General features: G+C 37.2%; 1 protein-coding gene across 3 annotated transcripts; it reads left to right on the forward strand.

Moving 5' to 3' along the window:
* The first annotated feature begins 6,857 nt into the window (after positions 1-6,857).
* On the forward strand, positions 6,858-18,486 carry Mcts1 (MCTS1, re-initiation and release factor). Of its 3 annotated transcripts, none has more exons than NM_001434002.1 (6): positions 6,858-6,993; positions 8,125-8,277; positions 8,761-8,858; positions 11,815-11,948; positions 16,993-17,060; positions 18,280-18,486. In NM_001434002.1, the coding sequence occupies exons 1-6, from the start codon at positions 6,983-6,985 to the stop codon at positions 18,359-18,361; spliced, it is 546 nt and encodes a 181-aa protein (NP_001420931.1). In that variant the 5' UTR covers positions 6,858-6,982; the 3' UTR covers positions 18,362-18,486. The 3 variants fall into 3 exon arrangements, with proteins under 3 accessions (NP_001420931.1, NP_001420932.1, NP_001037702.1); NM_001044237.2 differs by lacking the exon at positions 6,858-6,993 and adding an exon at positions 7,468-7,614; NM_001434003.1 differs by lacking the exon at positions 8,125-8,277.
* Positions 18,487-25,990: the final 7,504 nt, after the last annotated feature.

A 25,990-nucleotide genomic window follows, 5' to 3' on the forward strand; every position in this document is an offset into this window, starting at 1 on the left:
GTGGGGACACCGCAAGGCTGGTGGTCCTGGGTACTGTAAGAAAGCAGGCTGCATCTGGCTTTGAAGGTTATCCCACCCTCTCCCCTTAGGAGATTAAAGCTATTCCCACTTCTCAGATTTCTAGATGTCACTCTCTTCCAGTGGCCCTTCTCCAATTGTCCCTTCACTTTCCTGCCTAAGTAAATCTTCTTTCCAGGACATACAATTCTTTGTTCATTCCATAGGTCGAACTTCCCTGTGCCTGTAGATAATCACCCCCATCACTCAAGACACAACAGTTGGAAACTCACAAGCCCCAGAAATGAACCTGCTAAATGGACAGAGTATCAAACTGCTCCCTAAATTCATTTTTTTACCTCTTAGATCTCATCCATGATGTTTCTTTGTGTATTGAACAGTGGTTAACACAGAAACTCATAACTGGTCTGTGTACAGAATGGGTATCAGTGGCGTCCTCAGCTACAAATGGGATATATATATATATATATATATATATATATATATATATATATACACACACATATATATATATATATATATATATATATATATATATATGACTCTTTTCTAGAAGACTCAGTGAACACAATGAAAGAATGAAAGAGGGGTCAGAAAGATTATAAGAACTAGAAGTTGCGGGGGTTGGGGATTTAGCTCAGTGGCAGAGTGCTTGCCTAGCAGGCGCAAGGCCCTGGGTTCGGTCCCCAGCTCCGAAAAAAAAAAAAAAGAAAGAAAAGGAAAAAAAAGAACTAGAAGTTGGGGAGGAGGACTGGAGCAAAAAACCATGTCTCCTGGATCTGACAGAACTACTGAATTCAGGAACTCACAGCATCTGTAATTGATTCATCCCTGAGGCCTATTAACAGTTAATAGCTTCTGGGTGAGAAAGAGCCAGTGTTCTTTATGGGTGTGACGTCTGATATATCAACCATGCTCCAGTGGATGGCCCCGCACCCACAAGAGTACAGGCAGCACAAATTAGAGTTAACTAATTATTAAAAACAAATAAAAGAGGACTGGAATGTGGTGGGGTGGGTGGAAAGGGAGGGAATTATGAATCTGGGAAGAGTGTGGGGAGAGGACTTGGGAGTGAATATGATCAAAATGCACTGTATGAAATCCTCTAAGTAAAAGAGGCAGGGGAGCAGCATGCTTACAGTCACAAGTCAAACTGGGTGCCTTCAGTTTGGCAAGGATAGAAGACAGCAGGGGTGTGAATGAGGCACTGCAAGTTTAGCTTATCACCAGTCTGGCTGTTTGGTGAGTCCTGATAGTCTTCTGATAGATAGGCACTCTTTCAGGTATTTGAGACTGTAGGTGGGAATTCTTTATCTCATTTACATTGCATTCATTGCTTGGCATAGGAAAATCTGGATAAGATATACTAATGCACTTTCTCCCTTAAGCTTTTCAGAGCTGGCGGGGGGGGGGGGGGGGCGGGGGTAGAGGGGGAATGTTGGAATTCTTAGGTTTGTTTTGATCTAGTAGGGGATAGAAAGGCAGGCTGCAGCTGCCTCAAAATTAGAAGGCTGGGAAGCAGTTTGTAGGAAATATGAGCTTAAGAGGAGTCTTCACAGGCTATAGATTTGAGAGACAGGAGGCCCAGCAAGGGTCTGGCAGTTGCCCAATTCTCCCTTCTCCCTTGTAGTAAAAGCAGCTTCTCCAATGCCCTATCACCTAATAAAACTTTTCTTTCCTAGACTCCATAAAGGGTTAGGGTGCTGTTCTCATCACTTGGGAAGTGCTTCCCTGGGTTGCACTTTAGAGTCTAGCATCATGATGACTTTGTAAAAAACACTTTGAAAATTCTAAGTGGGCAAACACAAACTGTGACATGTTTAATGCTTATTACAGCTTTTAGCAAAATACATTATTGGCTTTGGAATTATGTCCTGCCCATGTGGACACTTGGATTCTTGTAAAACAAGATGCAGGAATATTTATCAATAAATTGTAGGACAGAGATCATGTATGTTAAAAGCATAAAATACTTTTTAATTGCTTATGACATGAATGAATGAAACCTACTTTTATTCTTGGTTAAGGTCCCTTCACTATATGGAACTTGAAAGGCTTCATCTTCTGAGTGCTTGAGATTACAGACCTACACCACCCAATCTGGCCTGGGCCCTCCTGTTTCATTTTTATTTTTTGTATTTTTGAGACAGTCTCATTTACCTTAGCTCTCTGACACTCCTCCTTCTACTTTTCCAGTGTTGAGCTTACAGGGATGAGTCATCATTACTTAAATTTTTCCAAGACAGGGTTTCTCTGTGTAACCTTGGCTGTCCTGGAACTCCCTCTGTAGACCAGGCTGGCCTCAAACTCAGAGAGTGAGCCGCCTGTCTCTGCCTCCAGAGTCCTGAGATTAAAAGTATGAGCCGCCACCACCACCTGGTGGCTTTTGATGAGGATAACTTGGAACTATATCTTCTGTGGCATTGGGTCATAATAACAATGATTTATTTAAAAACGAGTCCTGGGCCAGCAAGATGGTGCAACAAAGATGCTTAAGATAAGCCTAACCATATGAATTTGACTCCAAGGTCCCAATGGTAGAAGGGGAGATCTCATTGCTATAAGCTGCCCTCTGCCCACATGTGTACTGTGGTGTGTGTGCTCCTGGGCACAAACACACCCACAGTGAAAAATAGAATTTAATTATTATACTGTATATAACACTGTAATAACATTATCATTCTATATATTTAATATTAACTTACGTATTATTTTATATAATTATACATATATGTCTTATATTTACTTTGCCTGCATGCCTACCTAGTGCTCGTGGAGGCCAGAATAGGGGATTGGAGCTCCCAGGACTGGAGTTATTTTTATTTTCTGTGATAATACACAGAAACCCCTATCTATATCAGACAGAGGGAGCAAGGGCAGAACAAAGAAAGCAACAAATTTTTCAAGTCCAATTTGGTAATTAACAATACACTCTGTGTGTGTGTGTGTGTGTGTGTGTGTGTGTGTGTGTGTGAGAGAGAGAGAGAGAGAGAGAGAGAGAGAGAGAGAGAGAGAGAGGAGGGAGAAGCGCATAACACATACTAGGTATGTGATATACCACTAAATTGTGTGGTGGTTGATGATGTCTGGTTACTTGAAGACTGAGCAGAAGGACTGTCATGTTTGGGGTCAGCCTGAGCTTAATAAATTCTCAGGTCGGCCTATGGAGTAAGGATCTGCCTCAAACAAATAAACAAACCAACAACAACAACAACAACAACAACAACAACAAAATCCATGAAAGAACAATAAAAAATAAAAACTATAAGTAATCAAGCAACAACTAGTACTTCAGTCTAATACCATAGGCTTATAAACCCAGATACTCTGGAAGTTGACTGAAAGTTCAAGGCTAGCCTGGGCAATTTAGTGAGACTCTATCTCAAAATTAAAAAAAAAAAAACAACCTAGGAAAAGAGGAATGAGAACGTAGCTCCATGTAGAGTGCTTTTCCTAGCATGCACAATGACTTGGATTCCATTCCCAGTCCCAGCACCAGTCACATACATAAAGTTCCAAAAGTACAAATTCAAAACAAAGCAAAAATCCATCAATTGGGCATTGGCAATACATGTTATCAGCTCCAGCAAGAGATTGACTTCATAAGGAGAGAAAAGTTTTTATTTTTTTTAAAAGTTACTATTTTTAGTAATAGGAATTTTTGGTATAATACTTTTAAATAAGTATATGTAATAGTTTAAATTATTATTTTATATATTTAATATCAAATCATGTATTATTTTATATAATTGTACATATATATATGTTAAATGTATGGGTATTTTGCCTTGATGCATACCTGGTACTCATGGAGGCCAGAATAGGGGATTGGAGCTCCCAGGACTGGAGTTATATATGATTGTGAGCTGCTATGTGGGTTCTGTGAATCAAACCCAGGTCCTTTGGAAAAGCAGCCAGTCATCTTAACTGGGGAAACATCTCTCCAGATCCATTAATAGATTTTTCAAACAAAAAGTTCAAAACAGGGTTTTGTCTACATAGCCCTGGCTGTCTTGGAACTTGCTTTGTAGACCAGGCTGGCCTCAAACTCAGGTATCTATCTGCCTGCCTCTCTCCCAAGTGCTAGAATTAAAGGTATATGTCACCACATCTGGATAATTTATTACTAATTTCTTTGCCCAGTAAATTAACTCTGATTTGATTCTAGAACATATATTTACTATATACAATGTTGCCAGATACAGACTACCCTGATGGTTGGATGGTGGATGCAAAAATAATAGGCATTCAGTAGAAACAATGAATTTTGATCTTTTCCTGGTTTAGTGACATGTAGTGTATTGTTTTGCTGGACTGGGGAGTGACAGTAAAGCCTATGTCTTTCTATCAGTCAGTGATGGTGAATGGAAACAACTAATTCTCTCTCAATAGTGTTCTGCATTGCTAAGTTATGCTGCTTTTTAGGGTAGGTGTATTAAACATGCTTTCAACTTATTGATAGTTTCAGTTTATAGAATGGGTTTATGGCTTGGTAATCCCATCTTAAATTAAAGAGCATCTGTATAACTTCTAGCGAATTATCTATTTTCACTAACATCAAACTACTTAGCAATGATTGTTTATAATGTACTTGTTATTAAATGGTAGGCTCTTAGAGCACTGTGAGAATTGTTAGGAGAGGAATAATACTTGGCAAGAAACTCATCGACTTTTTTCCTGAGTCAGTTTCATTTTGTAGCCAAGTTGCCATTGAACTCTACCCTTTCTTGCCTTGACCTCCATGCTTTGCTACTGCTAGGGTTATACCTCAGGGCTACCATGGCTGGTTTAGCTTCAGTTTTGCAAGTTTATAAACTCAATATTTCAAATGCTTCAGTGTTGATTGATGTTAGTAATGCAGATACATGTTAAAAATGTTCACAAAAGACTGAAGTGTAAACTGGGATACCAAATTGTTAATTTATAAAATATAACTGTTCATGCAGATTTGATTTGAAAATATTGTTGATTATTGATACCATAGAATCGAGACAAGGTAGGCAATGGTAACCACCAATTATTTACAAACAATTGAATAATATAAAAGCATAGTACTTTTGTTTGGAATATTTTAAAGGTTCATCTCCCCATTGAGGACTAGAATATTTGCCCCTAAAGAGCCTGTGGTATTTGTCTTATAGATCCAGTGTTTCTGTGTCTCACATATTGAGTAATGCTTTAATCTCCCTCACTGCCATATTTTCTTTTTTTACCTTTCTGATTTAAAAAAAAACCCTCAAGAAGCATAATTTTGTTTCCTAAAATATGTTTTAAAAAGTATCCAGGGCTGGAGAGATGGCTCAGCAGTTAAGAGCACTGACTGCATTTCCAGAGGTCCTGAGTTCAATTCCCAGCAACCACATGGTGGCTTACATGTGGATCTGTAATGGGATCGGATGCCCTCTTCTGGTGTGTCTGAAGACAACAGCAGTGTACTCATATACATAAAACAAATAAATCTTTTTTTTAAAAAAAAGGTATCCAAAGCTGAATGTGGTGGTACACATCTTTAATCCCAATACTAGCAAGGCAGAAGCAGGTGGGTATTTGAATTAGAGGCCAGCCTGATCAACATAAAGAGTTCCAGGCCAGCTATACTATTTAGTGAAACTGTCTCAAAGGAAAACAATACAAACAACCCCTCCCACTCAACCAAACTAAAATGTATTCCTTTATGTTTTCATCTAAAAGAATTGTGGGGATGGAGAGATGGCTCAGAGGTTAAAAGCACTGTCTACTCTTCCAGAGGACCTGAGTTCAATTCCCAGAGGCCATATGATGGCTCACAACCATCCTTATTGAGATCCAATGCCCTCTTCTGGCCTACAGGCATACATGCAGGCAGAAAACTGTATGATGTATACATAGTAAATAAATATTTTTTAAAAAAAAGAATTGTGACTACTATTACTGGACCAGTGGTCTTTTTATTCTGTAAGGAAATTACCTTATTTTGCTTTTTTGGTTTGTTTTCTTTTTGATATAGGGTCTCGAGCGTTCTCCAACCCTTCAAGTGCTGTGATTAGGACATGAGGAAATTACACTTTTGTTTGTGTTCAAAAAATTAATTTTATTTGTTTTGTTTCTTTTTCAAAACAGGATCTCTATGTAGTTCTAGCTGTCTTGGTATTAAAGGCTTGTGCCAACATGCCATTACACTCTTGATTTATAGTTCAGCTTTTAACTATCAGAGTGAAGCAGGGGACAGCAACCTGATGACTTATTTGATAATTCTAAGAGAGCACTTCACTGTCCAATGATTATGGCTACCAGATTAAACAAATAGGTTGTTCAGTTCAACTCAGAAAAACAAGTTCTTAGCATAAGCAAGCTCAAAATGTAGATGAAGTATACTTGCATGAAAAGGTGTTCACTTTAATTGAAATTCAAATTTAATTATATATCTTGTTATTTGCTGAACCTGACAACTTTAACATTATTTTAACAAGAAGCTATGAGCCTCGCCTAAGTTCAAGCTGCTTGATAAGCCTCAATTCACTCGGTTGCTTCAGATAGGAAGGAAAACCTATTATCCTTACAAACTATTTAGCTTAGTTGTAGGTAACAACAAAGACCAAAGAATCTTGACCCTTTGAGGAACCGGTAACTGATTGCCACAATTTCTGCTTTGATTGATTTCCTCCCTCCTCCATTCTTCTCTTCCAGCCACCAGAAAGAATTGTTTGATCACTTCTTCCTTCTGAAGTCCCGCCCTTTCGGCTACCCCCAATGGAGAATAAGCTGTTACTGAAAAGGAGCGGACAAAAGCGTCAACGTGGAGGCGAGAGGAGCGGAAGTAGTCAGATTTCGCATAGGGCCGTAAAGCGGATAGTGTTTTCGCCTTCCGGATTAACGACAGCAGCTCAGACTGTCAGTGCCGGCCTTCCTTGTGCCGGACCCTTCCTAATTCAATTTCCTTCCCATTCCGGGCCCTTCCCTATCGTCGCCCCTTTCACCTTGGATCATGTTCAAGAAGTAAGGACACGCAGTGGCCTCCATCGGCTGCTCACAAAGGCGGTGGGGGTGGGGGTGGGGAAGAGGGAGAGAGCAAAGGTCCTCTTTCTCTCTCCCCCGCCCCTGCCATCCTGACTTCTAAGGTTTTGTAAATATAGTACTATGCTCTCACTCCGGACTTGGAACACTTCTTTAAGCTTTCCATCCTTAATCCTCAATCGGGTTTGGCTCTCCCGCTCCCATTTCCTTTCTCCTTAGCCCTGTTCTGCCCCCTCCGCCAGTGCTATCTCCATTCCTAGGTTTCTACCAATCACATCCTTGCACTGTGATTTAGGGGCACATCCTTAGTTGAGAGGAGAGCCCTGCACTCTCTGCCATATGTTTATTAGTTATGAACTGAAAAAGGGAAGGCTTGACTTCCTGGGTCATGGCAGCGAAGGAGTCTGGGTGACAGGAAGCAAGCGGCTGGTCTGTCAAGCCTATTGCTTAGCTGCTAGATTAACCTTGTCTTGAGAACAACGTGGTAGCCCTGTGTGCTAGTCAGTGTAAGGAAGACCAAATTCCTTGGAAACCTATTCAGTGGGTTTATCTTCCAGATTTGATAGACGCAAAAAGAAAAAGGGGAAACATGGGCAAAGGAAGGTGGGTTTTGTGCATGAAAATTTGAGCAAATCTGGATAGGGATTTTAAAATTATCCCACTATTTCTTTTTTAAAAAATTAACAGACTACATAGCCTGCTGGGGCTCATTCTTTTGTTATGCTTCGGTTGGTCTTTTGTATTTTAATGTGTGAGGTTTCTTTTAGATTTAAAAAAATAGATTTTTATTATGGATGGGAATAAGTATTTTTTTCTTTGAGCAGAAATTTTCAGTAAAAGGCATTTTCATTAACTGATAATAGATTTTAGTATAACAGTTGCTCTACCCCCATTAATTGCAGTATGTATGACAGTTTATTCTCTTTAAAACGTTGGTTTTGTATTGATAAGACAAATGGAAATTGGTATTTTAAAAACAATTTATTTCATAATTATTTTAAGCATGAGTACTTGCTTGGGAATAGATGATTAATTAGAACCTTACTTTTAGATTTTCTGATTCTTCTGCTTAGCAATGCCCTTTTTTTTTTCTCGAAAAAAATCATTTGCCAGATTTGATGAAAAAGAAAATGTGTCCAACTGCATCCAGTTGAAAACCTCGGTTATTAAGGGTATTAAAAATCAATTGCTAGAGCAATTTCCAGGTATTGAACCATGGCTTAATCAAATCATGCCTAAGAAAGATCCTGTGAAAATTGTCCGATGGTAAGTCCTTGTTTTTCTCCATGTAAAGATTAGAGTAGCTGAATATCAAAGGTTAGATTGTTTTCATTCTAAATGAAATTATTATCGATAGACCAATGATGAGAATAGACAAAATTAACTCTAAAAGTTGTATTTCTATTTTTAAATCTTATCTACATATATGAAAATGTTGCTTTGTGTACTATTTTATCAAAGATTTGTTTTTATTTATAAATGGATTCATTTCAGTTTGCTCTTGAGATTTATTTTTATACTTGACAGTGGAATTACAATAATAAAATGTAGAATGAAATTGGCTGTAGCAGGTCATATTTCCTCCCTTTTTTCCGTATTGGACAAGTATTTTTTGGTCAGAATATTTACTGGAAAATAATATATCTTTGTATGTATATATTTCATGTTATAATTTTTATAGGATGTTTGACTTATATTCATTTTTGAAAGAAAGTATCTAACTTGGTTCTCTGTGACATTTTCTTACAGCCATGAACACATAGAAATCCTTACAGTAAATGGAGAGTTACTGTTTTTTAGACAAAGAGAAGGGCCTTTTTATCCAACCTTAAGATTACTTCATAAATGTAAGTCTTGGTAGAAATACACATTTTGGAATATAAAAATATACAAAAGGAGTTGAAAACTATAGGAATAGAAAGTGACTTCTGATGCTTTATTTATTATTAGTGCCAAGTAATCAGGAATATAAAGGTAAAGTGGCTCCCCATCATGTGATAAGTCTTAAAAAATGCAAATTCTCTTATGCATTAGAGAAAGCCCACCACACACACACACAAAGAAGCATTCATTAGTTCATCCATTCAATAAAAGCCTGGAGATATAAATCACAGAGCTTAGGAAGCTGAGACAAGAGATAGATACAATTTTGAGGCCAGTCTGGGTTACAGAGTGATGCATTTTCCCCAAACAAATAAAGACCCCAGAAATATATTAATTCAATAATTATTTAGTGAACTTTCTATGTGGTGGGCACTGGGCTACTTACTAAGATGTGTTACAATTGTAAGCAAAGACAGACATACACTCCTGTCCTTATTGCAGTTGGAAGAATAGACCAGTATGTAATTGTAAACATATACATAAGCTAAAAAGGGCTTTGACCATTTTCATTTAAGGTTGTTATTAGAGTTCTGTAATTATCTCTGCATTGGGTAAATATGGAAATCCTATTTATTACTAATGAGTACACGGACAGATGTCTTGAAACTAAATATATTGTTTATTTTATATATACATTTACAGATTGTTAGTTTAAGTATATTACAAAAAGTTGAAGGAAGATCTAATTCCAGTGAGAAAGAACTTTTCTTCTTTTCTTCTTCTTTTTTTTTTTTCCGGAGCTGGGGACCGAACCCAGGGCCTTGCAAGCGCTCTACCACTGAGCTAAATCCCCAACCCTGAAAGAACTTTTCAAATGGAAACAAATATTTCCTTTTCAGTTTGTTATTGTTGCCAAGAGGTAGAAAGAAAAGTAGTGACTTACAGGTTCTATTGATGATGAGTACTGGTGACTGAATGAATTATCTCTTTGTAAAAAAAACGAAAGTCATTCAATCACAAGGAGATAAATTTTTAATTGCCTACTGTTATAGAGGTCAGGAGTAGCAAAATTGTTTAAGCAGGTGAGATATTTTAATATTTATAAAACTAAGTATAAGTATTCAATTAAGCATTGTTTTTTTTTTTCCAGATCAAAACCTGATAGAAATTAAATCCTGGGGGCTGGAGAGATGGCTCAGAGGTTAAAAGTACTGACTGCTCTTCCAGCGGTCCTGAGTTCAATTCCTAGCAACCACATGGTGGCTCACAACTATCTATAATGAGATCTGATGCCTTCTTCTGGCCTTCAGGGGTACATGCAGGAGGAATGCAATATCCATAATAAATAAATAAATCTTTAAATATATAGAAAAGAGATTAAATTCTGATGGAATGGGAATAATTTTTTGTTTTGTTGGTTTTTTTTTTTGTTTGTTATTGTTCCTTGAGACAGACACTAGGTAGCCAAGGCTGGTTTTCTATTTCTAATTATCCTGCTTCCACCTCCCAGGTGCTGGGATTATAAAGTGGTGCTACTATACCATAGCCATTGTCATTACTTTTAGGGATCTTGAAAAGCTTAAAAACTCCTTCTCTAGGGGCCGGATTGATGGTTTATCAATTAAAGAGCACTGGTTGCTCTTCCAGAGTTCAATTCCCAGCATCTATATGGTGGCTCACAACTGTTTCTCTGTAGTCCCATGGGATCCAATTCCCTCTCCTGGTGAGCATGCATTCAGACAAAACACTGGTAAAATACATACCTAAATAATTCTCAGAAAAAAAAAAAAAACCAACAAACTCCTCTAGTCATTTGTGAAAGCCTCTAGAGATTCCGTTTTTAAAAAGATTTATTCATTTATTATATATAATAAGTACACTGTATCTGTCTTCAGACACACCAGAAGAGAGCATCAGATCCCATTATAGATGGTTGTGAGCCACCATGTGGTTGCTGGGAATTGAACCTAGGACCTCTGGAAGAGCAGTCAGTACTCTTAACCACTAAGCCATCTCTCCAGCCCTCTTTCCCATTTCATTTCCTGTTATATAGAATGTTTTCTACTTCGTTTTATTTTGTGCTGGAGATTGAATTCAGGATCCCATGCATGCTAGGTATATATCACTGTACTGCTAAGCACAACCTTTTTTGTTCTTTTAAAATTGGGCTCTCTGCCACTCAGTTTTTCCTCTATTAAGATTTTGCATTGATAAGTTAATACGTATTTACAGTTTGTGAACCACTATAACATTATTTGTCATAAAGGTTCTTGTTATATAATTCTATAGGTGTTACCAGACCCAAAATGTCAAGTGTCTGCCATTCAATGTCATACAGAATAAATTTACTCCTTTAAATATACCTGTTGGTTTACCTGGTCACCTTCTCCCCCTTTTTTCCTAACGACCATTGATCTTTTGAGAGTATTTTATTTCTGCCTTTTTCATTCAAATGTTATATTATGAACATTTTCTAGGCATTAACTATTCTCTAAAAGCATGGTTTATTATAGTTACATTACTCTTATTGGCATACCTTAAGTTGTTTATATCTTATCTCATTTGTTGGACATTGTGATCTATCTCACTTTATTTCTGTTTTATATATTAGTGCTGAAACGAATACCTTTCTATCCAATATCCTGCATATCCATCCATTTTCTTAAGGACAGCCTCATAGAAGTAGAGTTACTAGGTCAAAGAGTGGATCTTCTTTCAAGGCTTTCAATGTATGCTGCTAAGATGTCCTGAAGGAGGCTCATACCCATTTACAAGCCTTGTAGCAGTCTATGAGGATGCTTATTGCTACACTCTTTTCTTGAAAATATTTATCAACTTTGTCAGTAAAGAAGAGTGGTTTGGCTTTTATTTTGCAACCATCAGAGTACTGTAATTTTGGAAAATACTTCTTTATGTTCTTTGCCTTTATCTTGAGTCTTCAGTCATATTAATTTGTATAATTTATTTCTTCTCTTGTAGATCCTTTTATCTTGCCACATCAGCAGGTTGATAAAGGAGCCATCAAATTTGTACTCAGTGGAGCAAATATCATGTGTCCCGGCTTAACGTCTCCTGGAGCTAAGCTTTATCCTGCTGCAGTAGATACTATTGTTGTATCCTTCCCAGGGTTTAACTACTGAAAACTGATCATTGTATTCTTGTCATTATTGAAAAACCTATCATCCAAGAGACTATTACATTTGTTTTTAATTTATATTATTATTTCTTCAGAGCCAAGTCAAGGTTAGTCTTGAACTTGTGATTCTGATGCCTTAGTCTCCCAACTGCTGGGACCAGTCATCTGCTACCTCACCCTGTTGAAGGGAACTTTTTAATTTTGGCCAAAGAGAAATGAGAGATAAACTCAAATAAGCCAACTTTTTTTTCCTTTTTTTCTACTTTATTTATTATTTGTCTTATTATGTAGACTTGGATGGCCTCAAACTCAATATGTGGTCCAGGCTGGTTTAAAACTTACTACTTATCCCAAATTGGTCTCAGGTCAATGGCAATTCTCCTACCTCTGCCTCCTGAATGTTGGGATTATAGGTATGTATCACCATGCTGAACTAAAGGAGACATACTCTTTCTTGGCCATGAAAAGATGTGAAACAAACTTGGAAACAAGCATTCTTTTTCTGTCTTCTTTTTTGTTTTGAGAAAGTGTCTCATTTAACCCAGGGTAGTCAGGGTGCTCTATAAGTAACCTTCCAAGCTCTGTCATTACAGGCAAGCACCGCCATGCCTGGCTCCCTTTTTTGTTTGATTGTTTTTTGTTTTTTTGAGACAGGGTTTCTCTGTTTCGTCCTGGCTGTCCTAGAACTCACTCTGTAGACCAGGCTGGCCTCGAACTCAGAGATCTACCTGCTTCTGCCTCCTGAGTGCTGGGATTAAAGGTATATGCCATCACTGCCCACCCTTGGCTCCCTTTTACAATCTTTTTTAGCAAATAAGGTTCTTTTATAATTTTTAACATACATATATACAATCTATTGTAATCTTATTCACTTCTTCCAAGTCCCGGTTATATTCTGGTTTTGTTGTTGTTGCTTTGGTATTTTTTTTTTTTTGAGACAGTCTCACTAGCCTTGGCTGGCCTCAAACTCATGAAAGTCTGCTACCTCTGCCTCCTGAGTCCTGTGTTTAAAGGTATGTGCCATAATACCTATCTATCTTTTCTTTCTTCTTTTTTAATCTCTCTCACTCTCTCTCTCTCTCTCTCTCTCTCTCTCTTATATATATATATATATATATATATATATATATATATTTATATTATATGCCTGGCTGGTTTAGATTTTACTGTATAGCACAGGCTATCTTTGTCTTCTCTATAATCCTGCCTCTGCTTTTTGAGTTCTGGGATTATAGGTGTGTACTATTATTCCCAGTTCCTTTCTTGCCTGCCTGCCTGCCTGCCTGCTGCCTTCCTTTCTTCCTTCCTTCTTCAACAGTCTTAATATATCTTAAACTGGCTTTGAATTTATGATATAGCCAACACTGGTCTTGAACTCCTGACTCTTGGTTCATTGGATTACTGGCATATATTATCATCATGCCTAATTTCTTTTTTATTTCTTTAAAAATTAATATTTGTGTGTGTGTGTGTGTGTGTGTGTGTGTGTGTGTGTGTGTTTACACATGTGCACCTAAAAAGGAGTCAATTCTCTCTATCTACTTATCCTATTCTTAGGATAGAATTTAGGTCATCAGGCCTGTGTCTCAAAGCACTTATACCTTCTGAACCATCTTGCCTTCCCTTTTAATTTCTTAATGATAAATTATGTTTCATTTTACCTGGGTTAATTACAGAAGCTAATTGAAAAGTTATGAAGGAGTTCCCATGTCATTGCAGCCCGCTTACATGCTATTATCAGACTCAGGAAGCGTCTGAAACTTGATTCTGAATAGGTTATAAGCGATGTGTGGACCCTTGTTTGCGCATGACTTGTCGCTTTAATGTTTAGTTTGATTGTCCAGATTCAGTGGTGTAAAAGCGTTCAAGAGGGAACTGAACTGAGGCAGCAGGTATGGATGCTCACAGCTCAAGCCACTCCGCATTAGGAGAAATGCCAGAAGTCCTCAGCATTACCTTAAACTTCACTTTTACTACCTGGGTGATGGTGGCTCAGCCTTTCATTTCAGCACTCAGGAGGCAGAGGCAGGTGGATCTCAGAGAGTTCTAGGACAGCCAGGGCTACACAGAGAAACTCTCTCTCTTTCAAAAAAGGAGTTTTTAATTGTGTTTGCTTGAGAGAGAAAGAGAGAGATGGGTGGAGGTGTATCTTGTGCTGTGTAGCCTGGATTAGTCTAGAACTCACTAGGTAGCCCAGGGTGGCTGTGAATCTTCCTGTTTCAATCTCCTAGTGCTGGGCAGCATGCATTATTATATTCTGTCTAAAAATTCACTTTTTGGTGGTGGTTTGGACTTGAGAAATGCGTATTTATTTTTATTTTTGAAGATAGCTTTGATATGCTGTACAAGTTAGTTTTGAACTTACGGTGATTCTCCTAGTTCAACTTTCCAAGTATTGGGATTCCAGGTGAGCACTGCCACTCCTGATTCCTAAACACACTTAAACACACATGCATGCATACATGCACACATGCATATTTAGAAAATATTTTGAGATTTTTAATATATCCAACTTAAAAATATTTGAATAAACATTTTTTAAGATGGAGGCTTGAATTACTGGTGATATGCTTGTATCAGTTCTCAAATATGGCCCCCAGCTTGACTAAACTTGACTATCTTAGTTTGCATGATTTCAAGTCTCAGTAGAAAAAAAAGCAGCAGATATTAATAATGAATGTAATAGGTCAAATAAATGCATTTACACACACTGTAACGTAGATTCTAACAATAAGGAGCAAGTGAAACCATATAAAAATAACTATAGGAGTGAAAAACAGACTATTTCAAAGAAAGGCACAAGGAGATATAAGTAGTGGTGTACACCTGTATTCCCCCTACCTGGGAAGCTGACATAGGACAAGTGCCATAAGTTCAAGGCTAGTACATGAGACTTTATTTCAAAAACAAACTAGTGCAAACCGAGACAGATTCAAATCAAAATAGTCTTCATGTATAGCACAACTTGTTACGTTGGATTTTTTTATTCCTTTGAGATAGTGTTTCACTATATATCCCTGGCTGGCATAGAAATTGCTATGTAGACCAGGCTGGCCTCAAACTTAGAGATCTTGCTTCTGCCTCCTAAGCACTGGAAGTAAAGGTGTGCACCATAACATTTGGCTATGCTGGTCTTTTTTTTTTTTTTTTTTTTTTTTTTTTGGTTCTTTTTTTTCGGAGCTGGGGACCGAACCCGGGGCCTTGCGCTTCCTAGGCAAGCGCTCTACCACTGAGCTAAATCCCCAAACCCTTATATGCTGGTCTTTTAAGCCATGATCACCATTCCTATTATCTGTTTTGTTTAGGGATTGCTAGGGAGGAAACCACTCCTACTTTGTTTTCTCTTGTTTGTTTTTGAAACACAGTCTCATGTATCCCAGGCTGGCCTGGAACCCATTCAGTCTTCTTGCCTCTACTTCCTAACTGCTGGATTACAAGTGTAAGCCATCAGGTCTGTCCCCCCACCCCCACCTCCTTTCACAATCCAGACTAATTTTGAGTTTCCATACCTGACCCAGCCTCCCAGGTACTGCTACTACAGAGGTCTACCGCTAAACCTCTGCTCCATACAGTTTAAAGGGTATATTTACACCATGGATAGGACTAAGTGATTCTGTATCATTTCTGTTTTGCATATTTCATTGAACTATATTATCTATTAAATAGGTTTTTGTCAATTCCGACAGGAGTCCATCTTCTGCTTTGTCATTAGTCTCAAGTTGAGAAAGGGAATAGTAGTTGGTGAGAACAAGGAAATCACTATGAGGTTAAAAAAAACTAGTATTTTGGAATGTGTTTAAAGGTATGTCTTAACTGGATGTGGTGGTTTACGTCTGTAATCCCAGCACTTGAAAGGCTGAGATAGGAAGACTGCTGTTAGTTTGAGGCCAGCCTGAGTTATGTAGTCAACAAGGAACATATCAGGGTGTAATGGTAGATACATGCTTTTAGTCCTAGCACTCAAGAGGATCTTTGTGAATGGTACATAGTGTGGCACTACCAAAAAAGAAAAGGTATATTCTGTGCCTTGTGCTTAAAACGTCTCCTTTTGTGGTATTTATAGCTTAAGGATAGAATAAGTTGTGTATGTTAGACACACTTATTGACATAGATGCTAATTACATACTAGGTGCTCAAATTATTTTTGCTACATTGAATGGACCACTAGAAAGCCAACAGAAAAAAAGTACTCTGTGAGGACAAGTCTATCTTTTATGTTTATAGATTTAAACAGTGGTATGTTTTTAATTCTGTTGTTTTCCTTCACTTGAAAATCTTCCTAGTAGTAAATTTTACCATCATCCCTTACGCCCCTTTGAAGATAGTTTTACTCATTTGAAATAACAGATTTAGAGGAATTATTAAAAGTTATAGAGAGATTGTGTATATATTTGAACTTAAAAACAAAAATTACAGCATGAAACATAGAAACTTTAAATGATATTCATTGTTTTAATTATATAAAGGTTGAAACTGTTATGATGGGTTCTTCAAAACAGAATGGAAATGTATTTTTTTTTCAGACAATGTCTTGCTATATAACATAGAGCTGGCCTTAAACTAGCTATGTAACCCAGGCTTTCCTGAAATTTATGGTTTTTCTTCTCCAACTTTTTGAGTGTGGCGATTTATCAGCTTGTACTTTGCCCAGCTGGGAATATAATTATCTTATGTGTTATTTACTATAAAGCTGCTATTTGGTGGTGAAAAGTACTAAAACAATTGCTATATATTTCACAGATTGTACTGTTTGTCCACAGTAAGTTTTATCTCCTTTTTGCCTGATTCCTGGTTTGGTACATACAGAGGTACAGGACTGATACTTGGCTTGAAACTAAAGGGACTAATTCATTTATGACTTATTGGATATTTACATTGCACCCACAGACTCGCAGGTTCCTGCTCCTAAGGAGTCAGTGGCCTAGGAGAGGACAAAAGATTGGTTCAAATGGCAAAAGGATCATTGTTTCTCACATTTCCCTTCCCCAAATTGAGAAATAGTTTTCTTAGCTTGTTTTCAGGCAATCATGGCAGAAGGAAAACAACATGCTTTATGTGTGGGCGTCATGAAGATGTCTGCAGAAGATATGTAAGTTTCACTCTAGGCTCCTTTAACTGACATATAAGTGGTAGTTCAAGAAGCATCTGTTTCAGGTGAAGTTTGATGTTATTCATACCACATCTTACAAATACCTAAGCCAAGTAGATCATTTCTTATTTTTTCCTAACACTTTAGGAAGCCCTTTGTCTTCAGGGTTACACTCTTAAGCATTTTGAAAGGAAACATGCCAAAACAGTATTTCATACCTATGTATGTGGTACTTTAGGATTTTCTCAAGTATCTAGATTTAAGTTGGTAACAGAAGGGTGCGTGTTTTACTGCTAGTTTTTAAAACACACATATAGCTGGTATAGTTGCACATGACTAGAATCTTAGCACTTGGGAGGTGGAAGCAGAGAGATTGAGGATTTGAGGCTATTTGAGACCACAAAATGAAACTGCCTCAAAAACAAATCATGCTATAGTTCAGGACTATGTACTATTTTACATTCTGATCTGGTGATGGAAGAAATATGGCATGTTTCCAATATATATGATGTAAATTTTATTTTGTTTCAAGGTTTACTATGTTGATATTTGCCTAGTCTGTTGGTATTAGTATTTTAATTTAATTTGGTTTGTTTTGGTTTTTCAAGACAGGTTTCTTTGTGTAGCCTTGGCTGTCATGGAGCTAGCTCAGTAGAGCAGGCTGGTCCTGAACTCAAAGAGATCCGACTGCTTCTGCTTCCCAAGTGCTGGGATTAAGAGAATTTACAAGAGGGAGGGGGTGAGGGAGAGAGAGAGAGAATGAGAATGAGAATGAATTTGCTATCACCACCTGACTAATTTTTGGGGTTTTGAGATAAGGTTTCTTGTAGCCCAGGTTAACCTTGAATTCCTAATCTGCCACCAGTGTTGGGATTACAGATGTGTGCTTTATACCCAGCTTTAGAATCACTGTTGATATGAATTTCAGAGGTGGTTTATGTGGCTTAGTGCTTGTATAGCATGTTTAAAGCCCTGGGTTTGATTCTGTAGCGCCACAAAAAACGAATAGCCAACTAAAAGAGGTATCAGACCAAGCAAACATCCAAACCCCACAAACTGCCACAGAGTCTGTAATGTAGGAAATAATATAATATAATGACAATAAATTTTTTACATGTTGCTCAATGATTATGAAATATTAAGATACTTCAGATTGTGTTTATCATGAATGCATAAATATAAAATTCATAAAGCATGTTTCTCTTTTTTCTTTCTACAGTGAGAAAGTCAACAAAGGAATTGGCATTGAAAATATCCATTATCTAAATGATGGGCTGTGGCATATGAAGACATATAAATGAGCTTCCAAAGGAATGTGCTTGGGCTAACTATAGATACTGTGCTGTATCTGTCTCTGTGTCTGTATGACAGCATGAAGACAATGCCTCTATGGTTATGCTGAATAAAAATTCTGTGAATGCTAAAATTCTGTTAGTTTCAGAAATTATTTTAACTTTTCTTTCTTTTTTTAAGATTTATTGATTTTATATATATGAGTACACTGTAGCTGTCTGTTGCTGGGAATTGAACTCAGGACCTCTGGAAGAGCAGTCAGTGCTCTTAACCACTGAGCCATCTTTCCAGCTCCTATTTTAACTTTTCTTAAACACAAAGCAATTGGGTAGCAAACTTGGACATTAAAAGGTATCTGGTAAATAACTCAACAGAAAACCCCATGTCCTATTTAGGCCAATGATAGAAGATGGCTTGGTAAACGTGTTTGCTACTCTGTGGTGGACTGCTAGATAGATTGTTTGTCTATTTATGGGGCCAAAAGCTAGATTTAGAATTTTTTCCATTATTGAGAACACCGAGAAATGTTCCCTCTATGTGTATGTGTGAATCTGTTTGTTATTGTTTTAAATTTCACTATGGAATGTTCCAAACGTAGTGTAAAATCTGGGTATAGTATAATAGACTGTCCTTCCTTCATCACCGTGCTTCGTTCTAGCAGCCTATGCCTCAGCTTTCATCCCTATTCCCCAGTTACTGTGAAGCAAAGGTTAGCCTACTATTTTACCTTTACCTACTGTAAGGTGTATATTTAAGAAGAGAAATAGTCTTTAAAATAGTTACAATACCCTGAAAATGCTTAAAAAGTTATTTTCTAATATGATCAACTATGTAAACTTGTCAGATTCCTTCAGTTATCTCTTTTCAAGTTTTATAAACTGTTAGTTTTCTTGAGTTAGGGATCAGATAAGATCCTTATATGGTACTTGGTTGATATTTCTATCTTAATTTATAAATTCATTTCCTTTATCTTTTAAATCATTTAAGAAATGTAGCTTTGTCTTATGAAGTTGATACATTCTATTTTTTTCATTATATCACTGCCCTTTGTATACAGCAGTATACACTATATAATCCTGTAAAAACAGGTTTCATCAGATTAAGGTTCATTAAGTACCTTCTTAAGTCAAATCATACCATAAAATATTTAAACTTTCAGATTTGGGTTCTATTATATTCCTTTCAAAATGCATGCCACCTATCATTAGGGCCACAGGCCATCTTTAGAAAGAATAGTAATCTTTTTTGGAGTTAACCTTTCTTCCCAGTTACCTTGCTGTGCTAGTGTCTCAGCCATCTCTCTTGGTTGTTTACCAATCTTGACATGTGATTTTATTTTTCAGATTGATACAGACATTTATAAGATTGTGGTGACTTGTGTTACAGTTCGACATGGGGAGAGTGGAGAGAGAGAGAGAGAGAGAGAGAGAGAGAGAGAGAGAGAGAGAGAGATCATTCAGCTGGTTGTTCCAGCCGGACCTCCCAGGACATAATATAGGTGAATACATATAGAAGATTTGATCCTCAGATTGGCAAACCATCAGTGAGGACTGGTGGACCTTTGTAAGATTTAAGAGATTTCCCAATTATAATATAAATATATTAATTTGTATAATTGGCCTACATAGAGTAAATGATTAATAAACAAGAAGTTTCTTGGTAAATATAAAGACTAAAGAATGGTTGATAACTTGGGATAATATTTCATCTAGGCTGGAGTAAGGCTTGGAGAATTTGTCCTGCTTCTTCCAGAATGCTTATCACTGCCAAAATCTTGTCTTCTCTAGACCATAGAGATGTGCTGATATTTTTTAAAAAGATTTATTTATTCATTTATTATATATAAGCACACTGTAGCTGTCTTCAGACACACCAGAAGAGGGAATCAGATCTCTTTACAGATGGTTGTGAGCCACCATGTGGTTGCTGGGAATTGAACTCAGGACCTCTGGAAGAGCAGTCAGTGCTCTTAACCGCTGAGCCATCTCTCCAGCCCCTGAGATGTTCTGGTATTTTATTTCCTACATCTTTCTTCAAGTTGTATAGCTAACGTTTTTCTTTTGTTGTGACAATTGTATTTTATATAGCTTGATGTTCATAGTTTTTCCTGGTAGATACAAATGTAAATATTCTCATAAGTTTAGAAATCATTTTTCAAGAAGGTTTCTTAAAAACAAAAGTCTTGCTGGGTGTGGTGGTGCATTCCTTTTATCCCAGCACTCAGGCAGGAGGCTCTGTGAGTTTGAGGCTAGTCAAGTCTGCATAGTAAGTGAGATCCTATCTCAGTAAAAGTCTTCAATTATGCTGACTTATGATTTCAAATTATCATGTCTCTAATTTCGAGATAGAACATTCATTTTGATGTCTATTAAAAAAATATATGTCCCACTTGTGCCAAAACCAAACTTTAAACTTTTATTTTTGCTGCTAAAGTAATGTTAGTTGACGAAGACTGTCTGTGTGGAGCTAACAATGAAGACCATGGCACACATGAACATAGATTGGAGAAGTTAAACTTTATGTTTCCTAGTGTCTAAGATAATTTATCCTTGTACCTAACCACTATTAACAGTGGACAGAGAATACTTTTAAAATATTCAACATCGGGGCTGGGGATTTAGCTCAGTGGTAGAGCGCTTGCCTAGGAAGCACAAGGCCCTGGGTTCGGTCCCCAGCTCCGAAAAAAAGACCAAAAAAAAAAAAAAAAAAATTCAACATCTTTATCTAGGCCTGTATGTTGCCTGCCTCTCCTGAGTTTGAGGCGTCATCTCATCAGTTTTAATAAGGGGTACCATTCTACTTGTGTGGGCCTTTTCAGCTTTTAAACATTAGGCTATGTATGGAAGCCAGCTGAGAGATGCTAAAGTCTTAGAAAGATAAGCCACATTATGCAGCGTGGTTGAAGGAAACTACCTATATTCCTGAGAGTAATAGAGAGAGCCTGTTACCTTTCAAGCAGTGTGACACTAGTTTTAAGTTTCAAAATTAAATCTGTGTCAAAGTTAGTCTACATTCCAGCTATTCTCATGTATAGTTGGCTTTTACTCATCTTAGGTCACTTGATCTCAATAGGTATCTATACTATATAGTATGACATAAAGGAGAAAATACACAAAAAGCTCTTGTAATTGAAGGCCTTCTAGTATAGTGGGTATAGAAATTTTCTTGAAGCAAAATTAGGCAGTGGTGGTTGCCCCAAGACCAATTTATAAAGTCAGTATTAATTATAATACTTTTACAATTTTAGTCATTAGAATTTTGCAAATTTGTGTTAGGCATGGTGGCTCTTAGCACTTCGGAAGCAGAGACAGGTAGATCTGAGTTTGAGGCCAGTCTCATCTACATAGTGAATTCCAGGCTAGTCAGGGCTACAGAGTGAGACCATCGCAAAAAAAATTTACAGATTACATATAAACTAACTATAAAAGAATCCCTTATATTGTATTCAGTATGAAGTTTTTAAAAAATCCAAATGTGGGACTAGAAAGATAGCTCAGTGGTTAAGAGCACAGGGTGCTATTGCAGAGGACTGGAGTAAAGTTCCCAGAAACTACATGGTGGCTCACAACTGTCTGTAAGTGGTTCTAGGGCATCTAGAAGATCCTCCATGGGTAGCTGGCATATGTGGTGCAAAGAAATACATGCACACAAAAGACCTATACACACAATAGATGGAAAACAATTATTTTTAACCCATATGCCTTGGAGTTGTAACATTCACCATTCCAAGTTAGATGGTTGTCCCACATTCAGTGGCTTAAAGCTTGAGTAATCAGTCCAATTTTAGCAGATTCATGTTTTGAAGTTGTTAGTAGCTATCCTACTCCGGGTAGCTGAGGTTGAACCCAAGACTTTGTATGTGTTAATAAGCAAGTGCTCTCACACTGGGCTGTATCTAGTTTCTTTTTAAGACCAGGTCTCACTAAATTACCTAAGCCTTGAACTCACTATATAACCCAACAGTCTTGAACCTATGGTCTTCCTACTTCAGCCTCCCAAGAAAGGAATACGGGCTGGCTGCACCACCAAGCCTGGCTCATATTCTTCTCTTTTCTCTTTTGTTGAAAAGCACTATCAATTTTAAACAAAACCAGATGGATTTATCTCATTAGGGTAGTCAAAAACATGTCCAAATTGAGGGATTTGATATTTCTCAAATACAGATCAGATGATATTTATGGAATAATAATTCTATAGATACAAGTTGCCCATCTACTCATTATAACTGAGGATACACTATTCTTAGGTATAGTGCTTCAGAAGAAAATAAAAATAGCAATTTACTAATTTGCAGATGTATTTCATTCTTTTTGTTGGTCATGGTAACATAAACACAGTGATCATGTAAACAAAATGTGGTAAGCATTTTAATTTTGTTTATCTAGGTTGCTTAATACTGAGAACATCTCTTTCAGTGTTCTTTAGGAAACTCAAAATGATTCCAGCTTCTAAAGGAGTATCTACTAAAGCTGATTTGTAATGAAAGAAAGAGTGAAAACATAAATCCCATGTCAATATATCTATTACTTCTGAGGTCTTGAGCATCCAGAAAGTTGCTTTAAGAGTAGGCCATTAAAATATTTTGTGGAAACTGTAAAGCATATATATTAAATCTGCTCAATCATATTAGCCCATCAAAAATTGGATCAAGTAACTACTTGTAATAATATCATAATCTTATAGCAATTTGGAATGAAACCATACAGGTCTCTATAAAGACTGATGCATGTAAATGAATGATACATATTTTTATATTTTATGCTTTCCATCTATTTTTGGTAAACTTTATGGCAAGAAAAGTGAGGTTTACCAACTAAAACATTAGTTGTTTAGTATTGTATTCAAACCAATGAATTCCTAGTAAAGGACAACAATGACACTAGATCAGAGGTGAATGAACAAAACAAGACGGTCAATTTCAAATTCAACATTAGAATTAGGACATTGAATGTAGTGGTACATGCCTGAAGTCCCAGCAGATGGAGACCTAAGTAGGACTGCCAGTGATTCAAAGCCAGCCCTGCTACTTAAGGAGACCTGTGTGAAAAATGCCTGTATAATTGCCTATAATTCCAGTACTCAGAAGGCAGACGGAGGCAGGTTATGGCTTGGAAACCAGCTTATTCTACGTTATCTATAAAGCTAACCTTATCATAGAATGGATTAAGGAAGAAACTCTTAGGAATTTCTTCTGATACTGTTTATTATGAACAGTTTATTAATCCCAGATGAATGTGAGTTCTAGGCTAGCCTGGACTACATAGGTGCTATTTCCAACAATAAAACTCTGAAACAAAAGTCACAGGGTGGGGGGTATTAACATATCTACTTTAGAGTTACAATTGAAGAACACTAAATTTTATCCTTGAATACTTGGGGAAATAAAAGACAAAGTACTAAAAAATTGTTTCCCTTAAAATTCTAGTTAGAATGGCATGCCTCCCTACTAATGTTCAATTATAGTCACATAGATTGTTTTTGTTAGTGTGTGAAATGCAGCAAATACAAGTAGTAATGAGACGCAATGCCTCAAATGGATTAAAAAAAAAACTTGATTAGAAGATGTGTTAACCATCAGAAGTAGTTAATTAAAAATAGAAGTATAGGCATTGCTTTTATGTGGAAGACTAGTACAAGGGCTTATGATGTTTAGCAGACTTATTTTTAAAAATCGTATATGTATGAGTGTTTTGCCAGCATGGATATGTACCCACCTATGTGCCTGGTGCCCAGACAGGTCAGGTCAAATTCCCTGCAATTGGAATTAAGCTCTTTGTGAGCCACCATGTGGGTTCCAAGAACAAACTCTGGTTCTTTACAAGAGCAACAATTGCTTTCAACCATTAAGCCATGTCTCTAACCCAATGCACATATCTTACTATCAACATGTATTACATTGGTTTTTCTTTAGGCAAAAACAGAAAGAAAAATTCATCAAACAGTCCAAACAGTTTCAGGATTCCTCTTTTCCCACTTGAAGAAAGGTCTTGCTATGTGTATAGTCCACGCTGCCTTGAACTCCTGATCCTCCTGCCTTAGCCCCTTGAGTACCTGAATTACCAGTGTGTACTACTATGCCAAGCTTTTCAAATAGTTTAATTCCAGTCAGAGTGAATGGGGGACAATAAATGATAGCGCACAATAAATTATTTACTCCATTCAAGTATTCTTGGAATTCTACCATAGGAGAAACATCTAGATTTACAAGATACAAAGCTGCACCTTTTCCTATTAATCTTTAATCATACAGCTTGTCAGTGATAATTATAATTAATTTCTTGTATTGTAATTAGTAACTTCTGGCTTATACAAGCATGTAAGCAAAGAACTTGCTTTTCAGCAATATTGGTAGGAATTAAGGTGTTGTTTGGAGAAACTGCCATTTTAACATAAGCCTTAAACAAATTCAGTTTCCTTGTTCATCAAATGAAACCTACTATGACGGTTAAGATCTGGCAGCCCCCCCCCCTTTTTTTTTTTACCAATTTCTGTCTTGAAAGTGGGTATTTCCTCTTTGTTCCCCAAGATTGAGATTGCCTTAAGCTGATGCCCACAGACCTGGAAACTTGCAATCCAGTAAGATGATTTTACGACGCAACTGCATGCTTGTTGAGCAGTGTACGTTAATAGTCCTTGAGTCCTTAAATTAGAAAACTTTTCCCTGGTGTTAAGAATCAAACCTACAATCTCAACCAGGGCCTCACCCATGGTAGGCAAACACTTTGTTTCAGATTCATTCTTAGCCCCTAGGGACTGGAGGTGCTAGGGCTGCTTTACAGCCTAGGCTAGCCTTGGTTTCATAAACCTCTTGCTTGCAGAATTCAGGATAAGAGCCTAGAGGCACCTTGCCCAGCCTGACTTGTAAAAAATGTGTTTGTTTAATTGGGCTTACTTATTCTTTAAGGCTTAAATCTTCTGTTTGCATATTGACATTCTAAAGTTGGTCGTGATGTGAAACATCTATGTATAATGGTTTTCACTCATCAATTGGTACTTCAGGGACTTGGGAAGATGGGCACTTGCTGTCAAGGCTGACAATCTGAGTTCAGTCCCCAAGACCCACGTGATGGAAGAAGGAAAATGACTCTAGTCTTTGACCACCCCATGTGCACACTAAATAAGTAAATGTAAAAATAAAAATGTTTTGGAAATTATATTCTATTAAAATTTAATTTTGGGGCTGGAGAGGTGGCTCAGTGGTAAAGAGCACTGACTGCTCTTCCAGAGGTCCTGAGTTCAAATCCCAGCAGCCACATGGTGGCTCACAACCATCTGTAATGAGATCTGATGCCTTCTTCTGGTGTGTCTGAAGACAGCTACAGTGTACTTATGTATAATAAATAAATACATCTTTAAAAAAATTTAATTTTTAAAGCACAAATTCACTTCGCTTAGTGTATCTGACCTTAATTGGTAAGGGTGAGGAATATTTTGTCCTGTACCTTCTGGGCAGCTTTCTTTTTTTTGTTGTTGTTGTTCTTTTTTTCGGAGCTGGGGATCGAACCCAGGGCCTTGCGCTTCCTAGGCAAGCGCTCTACCACTGAGCTAAATCCCCAACCCCCTGGGCAGCTTTCTTAAAGTTAACCTACTGAGAATTAGGGCACAATACATGATTATGTTCTTCCCTTTCTTCCCTC

This window comes from Rattus norvegicus, chromosome X (assembly GCF_021556685.1).
Source record: "Rattus norvegicus strain SHRSP/BbbUtx chromosome X, alternate assembly SHRSP_T2T, whole genome shotgun sequence".
Taxonomy (NCBI): domain Eukaryota; kingdom Metazoa; phylum Chordata; class Mammalia; order Rodentia; family Muridae; genus Rattus; species Rattus norvegicus.